At 36.1% G+C, this 10,725-nt stretch overlaps 1 protein-coding gene across 8 annotated transcripts; it reads left to right on the top strand.

The window, feature by feature from the left end:
• The first annotated feature begins 1,604 nt into the window (after nt 1-1,604).
• On the top strand, nt 1,605-4,463 carry LOC113342404. 8 transcript variants are annotated; one of them, XR_003356654.1, is made up of 4 exons: nt 1,605-1,945; nt 2,422-2,884; nt 3,658-3,760; nt 4,048-4,463. XR_003356654.1 is itself a non-coding variant. In XM_026586966.1 (3 exons), the coding sequence occupies exons 1-3, from the start codon at nt 1,860-1,862 to the stop codon at nt 4,237-4,239; spliced, it is 417 nt and encodes a 138-aa protein (XP_026442751.1). In that variant the 5' UTR covers nt 1,605-1,859; the 3' UTR covers nt 4,240-4,463. The 8 variants fall into 8 exon arrangements, 1 of the variants encoding a protein (XP_026442751.1); XR_003356649.1 differs by having other exon boundaries at nt 2,422-2,524; nt 2,746-4,463; XR_003356652.1 differs by having other exon boundaries at nt 3,658-4,463.
• The last annotated feature ends 6,262 nt before the right edge of the window (nt 4,464-10,725 follow it).

Below are 10,725 nucleotides of genomic sequence, written 5' to 3'. Positions count from 1 at the left end.
ATACAAGGATCGGTTCCCCTTTGTGATGTACTGCTCTTCTTACTAGGATCAGTTCCCCTCTCCCATATTTGGTCAGACATAAAATCACAAACTCGATCATACCATCTCAGGTGATTACTTAAGATCGGTTTCACTAATAAAAGTCATACCAATACATAAGTCAAGCCTTAGTGAATAGTTCTACCAAGAACACAACAAGTCGTGAACGGTTATACTCAATCACACATATTGGTTGTTCATAAGATATGCAATGAATAACAAAACCAATAACGCCTGGCAATTTCCTTTTCGGTTCACAAACAAGTTTATGAACTTACTTCCTTAGAAAAGATGTAAAACATTGTTCCCTAGGATGAAATACTCACCTCATACCCATACATAATCACAATAGCATTCAAATGATTATGGCGATGTCTTATCTACAAAGTTTAATGGTTAAGCAATAAACCTCGTATTGTTTTCCTTAATACTATGTCTATCTAGAGTTCAAATATGCTTCCAGTTTTGTTTTCAATATGCACGACTTGAAAGATACGTTAGGGAATGAAACAATTCAAGTCAAATATCACTAACCTCAAGTGGAAGGATGACTATTGTCGTTGTAGCTCCTTGCTTCTTCACATCTTCAAGACTTCGCAATACTTGTAATGTCTCATATCCTAATACTTTCAAGCTAACCTATACGAAGTTGACTCTAGTACATAATAAAGCGACTCTTAACATGAGTTTTGATTCACTAAAATATGACAACCAAAGTTGACATACCAACGCTTGGTGGGTTCAACCGAGCAATGCTCTAACACATACTATGGACCGACTTTAGAAACCCTAATCTCCTGGTTCCTGTGAAACCTTTTAAATACCAAACCATGTTTAAAAAGTACGCATACTCAGGCTGCGTTTTCGTCAAAAATGGCTTCTCCGTTGGGAACTTGTAATTTTCCAAGAGGATTTCTTGATAAGGGTTTTTGTCTCGAAGAGAATGAGGAAAATTCTCTAGTGGAAGTTGATGACACATCTTCTCAATCTCCTGATAACTTCTCAGATATTGAGGATGATGAAGAGATTTCTAATGAAGTTGTTCGAAACTTTATTGATCAGTTTAATGATGCAAAGAAGCTACTTGTTAACATTCTCAAAGATCTTGATGTGTTAAGAACCGAGTTGATAAATGTCAACTCTGAAATTACTCTTATGAGGACACGACTTAAGGATCGCCTCAATGCCATGTCTGAAGATGCTATCAACTCTGTCAGTCAAAAACTTGAAAGTCTAGGTACCAGTGAAGCCTCCGTACCTGAACTCTGATCTCTGCCTGAGAAGTGTTTTTGATTTTTAGATTTGTTCATTTTTGTCTAGTAAATCTTCTTTTTATGTTTTTAGAAGAATAACTAGAGTTTGGAATAGCCATTATCAATCTTTATACTGCAGTAGTGTTTGGTGAGTCATGGGACGGCCAGGATACATCCATTGAGATCAACTGGCGGCTGTGATCTCACCCCTCCTCCCTGCTCATTCTAGATTGGTTTGATCCAGTGACTAATGATTGTCAGTAGTAAATATAGGTACCACGAACCCTGGGACTGATTAAAGAACCTCTCCATGCGGACCATGCGCTCTATTTTATAACGCCCAAATAAAACCCCTATCAATGTTTATCAGATTCAATCCTTCCACTATCTGTGATTCAATCTTTCTTCATTCGTTACCCAGTACTTCTAACTTTTCATTATGATTTCGTTGTCGCTCCAATTTCCCATTCAATTTCAGAATTTCTTAAATCAGTAACGGTTCTAGGTTTGCCCTAATGATGAGATTTCCGCTCAGATTGATTTATTAGTGAAATTACACCAGAAGAAATGCACGCCATGGATTCGATTGACTGTTGCCTCTATAAATTGTCTCCGAAAATCACAGAACAGCATCAGTCTCACCAGTTCGACATGTAAGTTTTGCCTTCTCTCCTCCTCCCGTTTACATTTTCTATCAAAGGCTGTTGTCTCTCGATTTATTTTTTTGTTGATGAACAGAAGCAGTTTTCCCATTTTTCATTTGGGTTTTCACTTATGTTTAGTTCTATCGATCAACAATTTTTTTTCACTAGAGACATTCTGCCAGTTGCTGCGAGGGTTCAAAAACTAGCTAGAGTGAATAACAATAATTGTGTGATGTGTGATATTCAGTTAGAAACTAAGGATCATTTGATGTTACATTGTCCTTTTGCGCATGAAGTTTGGTTTGCTGTCTCTCAAGTCTCAAGATATTATTCAGGATGCTTATAAATATCCAAGTCTGCAAGATTGGTTTTCTTCTGATTACATTTTTTGATTTTGGTTTCTAAGGTTTTCGCTAATTTAGTTGTGTTTTTCTTTTTTATTTCTTTTTTATAATATAAATCGGAGTAGCTAATCATGTTTCCAGGATGTTTGGTGAGCCAAAAGAAGAAACCATTATATCAGAACGAGGTTGAATGACCTTTATGCTCATGTTGCGGTTCTTGGTTTGGGGATTCTGATGCATGATGGTAGTTTCTTTTGCTTTTGGTTCCTTGATTGCATGATGGAGTCGAAATTCTACGCATCTATCACAGTTTGATCTTAATTTTTATTTGTTAAATATATAGATTCAATTTCGTGGAAATAACAGTTATCATTTTTGCATGAAAAATCAAGTAAAATATATATGCTGATGATATTCAGAAGTTCGAAAGAAAATTCATAATAATTTGTTTTCATATATTTTCAGGCTCATGGAAGCAGAAGTAGGAAGATGTATTTTGCGAATCTCGATAGATCATCTTGGCATTGTGACTATAGTCAAATACTATGGAAATGGCTGGGACTTAGGAGATACCATACTTCTTTTGATAAATTACTATCTCTTGGTAAGCATAAAAGTTATATGATCTATGAATACTTTGAACTATTGCTGCTTTTATGGATCACCAGAAACAAATTGTGCTTTGATGACTATGGCCTGACAGTACCAGAGCCATACAAAGAGTGTTGTCTGTCACTCATGACTGTGAAGGAAGATTAAAAGTGGTTATGCACAATTCAGTCTATGATTTACACATTTCAGTCTACTTTAGCATAGCTTGCTTCTTGCAAGAAGGTGAAATATGTCAGAGTGTTAGAATGCTATTTTAGACAGCCTAGCTAATTTGATTTGTTGTGATTGGCATCAATGGGTAATCCTGGAGTATGCGGATAAGGTTTTGTGGTTCAAACTACCAGCAGTGAGTTCGTAATGGCAGAATCAGGTTGGAATGGTGTTTCAACAAACTTTATGGACCTGCTTCTTGGTTATCTTTTGGTCCCCTTTCATGCTATTTTTGTTACTGAATAGTCTTTGTAACTTAGTTGGCACCGAAAATGTGTATATAGGTGTGTGTATCCACTTACATGGTCATCAGTTCGATAGCCCCCAAGAGTTTTAAGGTGTGTGTAAAGTATTGAATTCTTGACAACCTTAAACAAACCCATGCAAATTAGGGAAGAGATTCGTTTAATGGGTTCCATTGTGATTTGATTTGGTAAGTTGTTATAAAGTGAAAAAAATTCTAAGCTCAGTTAAATGTGATAGAGAGAAGTTATTGCAGGGCTTCCATAATATATGTACAACTAATTTATCCACAGTTTGCTCTATTAACTGCAGTAAAAAATTTCATATTTTTGGCAAAGACAGAAAAGTATGACATACATCCAGTTCGGCATTTGTGTTGTGGGAATGGATTTTTATGTTAAACTAGCTTTAACAGGTAAGGAAAGACCTCTTACCTGTATAGTACTTCTATCATTTTTTATGTGATGTACCATAATCCAATTAACAACTCTTACAACTGCAAATTATTATGTGATGTATGACATATATTCAGTTCAGCATTTATGTTGTGAGAATGGATTTTTACATTAAACATATCCAGGAACTGGGTATATCTTTACATTAAACAGGTGGAACGACCTCTCACCCGTACTTCTATCATTTTTATGTGATGTACCATAATCCAATTAAAAACTCAAAATACAGCTGCAAATTATTTCGCAGGTTGGAACTGAACAAGATATACCGTTATGGGAGATTCTCATATTCAAGTACCCTACAAGTAATGGAGCAGCAACAACTGTGTTCAAGCTTCATCGTGCCATAGAAGGATATATTCATTCATGGGTGCTCTGTTTAGCCGCGTACAAAGATATGATAATACCTCTCTTTTTTTTAGTTTTCTATGCAATCTGATGATCACTGACGATCACATGAGTAAGAAGAATGTTTTTGAGCTTCTGTCTGTTTTGAAAGATGTTGTAAAAAAATTCCCATAGGGGCTTTTTAAGAGTTATGTGTTCATATATCATGTTGTCCTATCAGGTCATTTAGAGAAGGAGTTGAGTTTATGTCGGTTTGTATCTGTACTATCACTTATCCCTCTTTATCAAATCTAAGAAATCAAGGCAAAGCTTGGTGGGGGAATAATCGTTTTCTTTTCATTGAGTTCTAAATGTAGTTTCAAGCAGAACGTCAATGGATTGAGACTCGGTATGTAGTTTCTTTGTACCTATGTTGTATTGAGGCGCCAGGCCCAGCACCGAAGCCTTTTTCGAGTTTTTTTTATGTAAACAAAACATAAAGAAGAAATCAAACTTTTAGATAATGCTTAGTTACAGGTGCAAATCGTCAATGGTACCCATTAACTGATTTCACATAATTTAAAATCAACATGCAAATAAATTATACATCCGATTTCACAAACAGGGTGTGAGAAAACTATGGTTTCATCTATTAACTCACATTCAAAAATAGAAGAAACAAAATCATAGCACAAACTATCATTTAACAGATACCAAAATCAATATTGACTTAATATAATCAACGTGAACTGTCACCCAAATCAATATTGTTCACATCAAAAACTTGAACTTGACCGTTTTCTATCCTTTATTTGATTATCTCCATAACAACAACAAAAGAAAAAAAAAAAAATCTAACCTTAAATTCCATTATGAGAAAATGATTCGATCAATTGCAGATCAAAATTTGATTGACCGTTTGAAGTTTTAATGAAACTTCGTACTAATTTTTCATTTGCTGTGAACGACGATGGCAGTAACACGTGTTTTTCAAAATGAAAACAATTTAAGACTAAAATGAAATCAATTTAATACCAAAAAACTACATCACCCACGTTACCAATGACTACGCCTTTTAGAAATTGAACACAGAAATTTTCATTAAAAAAACACACAACTGTGTGATATGTGCGATACAAATTAGAGGATAACAGAAAGAAAAAGCCGGACGTGGGGCGACAACAAACCACCCCAGAATATAACGTTGTGAAATAGCCCGTGCCGGTACGGCACGAGTGATTCCCTAGTTGTGAGTACACATAGTTATGTCCAACGATTTTCATCTTCAATGCTTTTACATTTATTTATTTAAATTATAAGTTATTTGGAAGATGATTTTTTTGCAATTTTAGTCTTTATGATTTTATATATTGCAAATTGTTATGAGATATGTTGTTTACGTCCGTGAACCTATAACTGTCCCATACTTGTTCAAATTTATCTCTATTATGTCGGTATGAAAGTATTAATAGAAGATAGAATGAACTTTTGACATTACAAAAGTTAAAGCCTTTCATGTCATTGCTTTGATGGAAGAAAGGATAAAATTTTTGTTTACAAGGATTAAGTCTATTGTATGTCAGTGTGCAAATAGTGATGAAAAATAGAATGAATCCTTGTCTATTCCGCAGTATTGGTCGATCTCCAATCCACATTTTTGTGCATATACTGTGTTGCTCCATAAGTTTTCTTATGTTTGAGCATGACCAATTGAATTGATCATTCTTGTGGTCAGTTTAGTTATTGGTCTGTAAGTTCTCTTATGACGAGCATGACCAATTGAATTGATCACCTTCTTGTGGTTAATTTAGTTGTGTAATTCCGATTGAATTAATTATGAGTTTTCTTAAGGTTAATTTAGTTGTGCATTTCGATTGTATTAATCATGACTTCTTTTGTGAATAATTCAATTGAATACTTTGGATTCAAATTCATGTTTTCATGCGATTTGGTTATGTCCAAAAAAATCCTTCTTATCTTGTGAAAGCAAGGTCGCCTTTGTTGTTCTTTCAGGAATGACATATTATGGGGGAGAATTCTTTTTGAACTTGTACTTAATTGCCAAATCTTTGTGGGGAGTGCGGCTGTGGAATATTATAGGGGTTATCTTGTATCTTTATAAACTCCTTGATGAATGCATTTAGCTTCGGCTTTATGATGGCATCTAAATAAATTGATATGGTATTCTCTTTTGGTCATGAAGTATCTTTGTGAAAATTTCATGAGGATCCCACTAGTTTTCATACCTTTGCCAATTTATATTGACAAAAAGGGGGAGAATTAATGTGTAGTATGATACTACAAATACATATGGTTTACGGATCATTATGTAAGGGGGAGTGGTTTTCATGTCGAGATGAAGTATTGACTAAGGGGGAGTGATACGTATCACCATAGTATTGTTGTCAAAGTGGTGATACAATTGAACTTTGATGCTGTGTAATAATATTATGACATTGTATAACAATGATTGAGAGCATTTGTTTTCTCATTGTTATCGTTACAGATCTTCAACAACTATGATGCTGAACTTACAACCTTTAGGATCATGGGGTACTTGGAAGTGACGAAGATTTCGAGTCGCGTTGAAGAAGCCATGGAGATCAAGCATTTGGATGAGAAGCTACAATTTTTATTTATTTTGTAATCCATATGTATTGATAGTTTTGTCACTAAAATTGACAAAGGGGGAAATTGTTAGAGCACTGCTCAGTCAAACTCGCATGTGTTGCTTTCTCAAACATGTTTGTCAATGTTAGTGATCAAAACTATAAGTCTTGATTTCTAGCTTATTTATAGATGTCTCGGACTAGGACATAGTTTGTGTAGTTGAGCTTTGTAGTGAACTTCACTACAATTGGATCATCAGTGATAGTGGGGGTCTCTAAGGATAGAGATGAATTGGGATATAAAGAGGGAATTAGAGGTTTAGAGTAAGAATTAGACGAATTAGAAGGTTGAGAAGAAGACATTGATAGATGAAGAAGTAATAGAAGAACTTAGGGGAGAAGATAAGGTTTACATTATTCATTCACTACCTCACAATTACATCTCTACGGATTACTACCCACAACATGTGAGTACCTAAACTACCCTTCAGATAACAATAAACTACCATGTATCTCCTAACCCAGGTACATGACGAATACCCACTCCTCCAAATCATCCTTGTCCTCAAGGATGGGCAATGTGAATTGATTATGTTGGGAGAACATGGTTGTCGCAGCTCCTTGCACACAGTAACGAGAATTGTCATTCCAACAGTAAGGTCGCTGAGGATGTTTGAGTGTAGCTTGGATGATAGAAGGCTCAGTGATGCACCGGCTTCTCAACCTTGAAGGACTTAAGACCAAGCCCAGAGATCATTTGTGATTGTCGTGTGAACTGTAAGCTCCATACTAGGACATGATTTCTACTACAACCGCAATCAGTAAACTGCCCATTTTCTTCAGATTTTAAAACCCCACCAACTGTAGAGAGCATGGCTTGATAGATTTGAATAATACTCGCAATGTCTATCCAGATTTCCTTTATTTCCCAGGTCCACGAGGGCTGAACTTCTCTACCACCAGTATTTGCTAGTCCTGTAAACTTGTACCTCAGAAGAACTAATGTAGTAAGGATGTAGTCCGCTGCACTTCTACTATAAACTGGAGCACGACAACTCACAGTAACCCCATCAACATCTTGTTCAACTTACTTAAGATGCCACTTCTGTTGAGGTAATGGCCGAAACACTTGTAGTGGTCTATAGAAGTATTTAATTTCCACCACCTGGACAAGGTTAGTCCAACTACTACTTTCCTGTGGTTGACACATCCACCTCCACAACAGGCAGCAACAAGGATTTGAGTTCCGTCCAAATTCACAAGTGTGAAGCTCAATCAACTCACAATGCACAGTTACCTTTAGGATGTTGTCTCTGATAAGAAAATCTTGAGTTAGTTCCAACCTGTTGTAATTCTTCTTGTCTGTAATTAACAGCAAATAGGAAACCCGACTGACACCAGGAAAGAGCTGTAGAGATAAACCCAAAGTGATAATACGCCCGACAGCCTCTAGATATCCACACTGCTCGATTTCTACTTCCCATGAAAGAGTTTTCTTCCAGCTAGTAGCTTCTCGTGGTTGGTGCACCAGAATCCACGACTGACTCCAACTCCCAGAATCGTAAAATCATACTCAAAAATGTGGATGAACCACTCATTCAAAATCTTAATTACAGTACCACAAACAACCTCATTAACTCTTATGGACCTGTTATGCAATACCATTTGCAGTTCACACTTTTTAGGTACTAGCAACACAAGTAGATAATGTTGGACATTTTTGTACCTCAGCTTGGAAACCTCACAGCCACAATAACTCATAAATTGATTTTCCTGCGCTTCTAGCTTAATAGAAACACCATTCCGGGGATGTAACACTTGATGCTCATTGCAGCTGATACTCCCAGCACTACCTCCACAAATGTAAGAGCCAAGTAACTCAATGAAAATCCATTCGAAAAACAAAAAGTTGGTATTGTATGAGAACGACGAGCTTCCATAGTAGTAACAAATTGCAGCTGTTTGTGGATGTCACTGACTCCATGAAAATCTTCCAGGCCACTGTCATTTGTATACAAGGCCTGCAATCTGTCACCTGCAGTTGAGCAATCAGGCCCTGTGAAATGGCACCATCAGTTTCCATTGTTTTGAAGAATCAAGACTGCCCAGTGATTTTCACCTCTCTGCGAAGATTCCTCAAAAAACCTACTAGAATCACTTGTTGCACCTTCTAAATTAAGAACTTTGAACACCTGAAAGGATATTTTTGTACCCGATGTATAATAGCTGATAAATTGGCTCAACCAAGCACTATCATTCCCACCAAGCAAAAACATATGATAAAACAGAACCCAATGCTGCAAATCTGAGAACCCACAAAGAATGATAGCCAACATCTCGAGTGAAAGGAACTTGCACTTAAAATTCTCCGATTGAATCTGGAGCATATCCATTGAGCCAATGTGTAGGACTGCAATCCCATCAAATAACCCACACCTCAGCTTCAAAAGCAAAATTGCTTCTTCCCACATCCTTGGCATGTGATCACAGAACTGAGAAGCTTTTTCAATATCTATTACTCTGGCCAAAAATTTATCTCTCTTGGCCAATTGAACAAACAGTTTACTGTTGTCACGATTAGTGTCAGCTTTATCAAGGATCAAGGCAAACACAGATATAAGAATAATCGATTCATCCAATGATAATTGTGAATAATAATCGTGTTTTAAAACAAGCTGATTAATGAATTCCCCATTGTAATTATTCGTGAGAATCAAAGACACAAGTACCTAAGAACTAGAAGTATACATCACAAAATTAAATTCATAATCTCCTGTAATGTAAGACCCTTCGATAATTTTGAACTCTTTTCCACGAACAAATACCTTATGAGTATAGTAGAGACAATGGGAAAAAATATTTCTTGGACTCGTTCTTTTTTAGCAATTGTTGCGTCACTACACTCCAGTTTCCGGTAATCCTATGAAGTATTTTACCAAACATTTGCCAAGCAGTACTAGAAACGCCATTATTAGCTAACATAAGAGCAATAGAATCAGTAGACAACCCATCTGATTGATACCCATGTTTGTTATTTATCTCATGAACACAATTGCCATAGTAGTTGGCCATTAAAATTGAACAAACATAGAGTGCAAACGAGCAGGAAGTAGTTGTATCAAACCCGAATTCATAAACACCAACCAAATAAGAAAACCTCTTAATGAGTTTGAAATCCTTTACCACAGCATTTGTAACCTTACCAACTTGAGAATTCAAAACAATATTATGAGAATTATGTTCAACAATGAAGGGTTTACCCTCTTGATAATCTAGAAAATTTGATTCCTCCTTGTATTCCTGAACTTCATTAGTAGCACTAGATCCATCGGTTACAGAGAAAAGAGACTTAAAACTAGTTTGAAAATTATCTTCATCTATTGCACCAGGAGTTGAAGATTTTTGGAAGAAATTTCTTTCTGAAATTGAATCAATTGGAGTTTCTTCAAGTTTGTCATCAATTACCTTCTCAATCAGCATCGCTTTTCTTCAGCATCGATCCGACTAATTCGAAGCTCTCTATTGAACTAGATTTCCAATCTTCGTCAACTGATTCTCCCACATATATCTCATGTTCCAGTAGTAAAAGATTTCTTGTTTCTGTTGCTAAAAATTCCTTCCATCTGGCTAAAAACTCCGGTGATGGTTTATTGTTGCAGTCACCCAACATCCTAGATATCTCAGTTAAAGCTAGTTCTAATAATTCAACTCTGATAGATAATTCTTCACTTTCTGTTAGGGTTTTCATGTTTGCAGCCCAAAATCGACTACTCTGATACCAGTTGTAGTGAACTTCACTACAATTGGATCATCAGTGATAGTGGGGGTCTCTACGGATAGAGATGAACTGGAATAGAGAGAGGGAATTAGAGGTTTAGAGTAAGAATTAGACGAATTAGAAGGTTGATAAGAAGCCATTGATAGATGAAGAAGTAACAGAAGAACTTAGGGGAGAAGATAAGGTTTACACTATTCATTCGCTATCTCAC

The sequence above is a fragment of the Papaver somniferum genome, unplaced genomic scaffold (assembly GCF_003573695.1).
Source record: "Papaver somniferum cultivar HN1 unplaced genomic scaffold, ASM357369v1 unplaced-scaffold_41, whole genome shotgun sequence".
Lineage (NCBI taxonomy): Eukaryota > Viridiplantae > Streptophyta > Magnoliopsida > Ranunculales > Papaveraceae > Papaver > Papaver somniferum.
This window is presented reverse-complemented; position numbering and strand designations above follow the sequence as displayed.

Excerpts from the sequence above, each read along its gene's own strand:
- LOC113342404 (XM_026586966.1), top strand. The coding sequence starts at position 1,860 with ATGCACGCCATGGATTCGATTGACTGTTGCCTCTATAAATTGTCTCCG. Across the intron at positions 1,946-2,745 it reads CAGTCTCACCAGTTCGACAT|GCTCATGGAAGCAGAAGTAG; the intron begins GTAAGTTTTGCC and ends ATATATTTTCAG. Across the intron at positions 2,885-4,047 it reads TGATAAATTACTATCTCTTG|GTTGGAACTGAACAAGATAT; the intron begins GTAAGCATAAAA and ends ATTATTTCGCAG.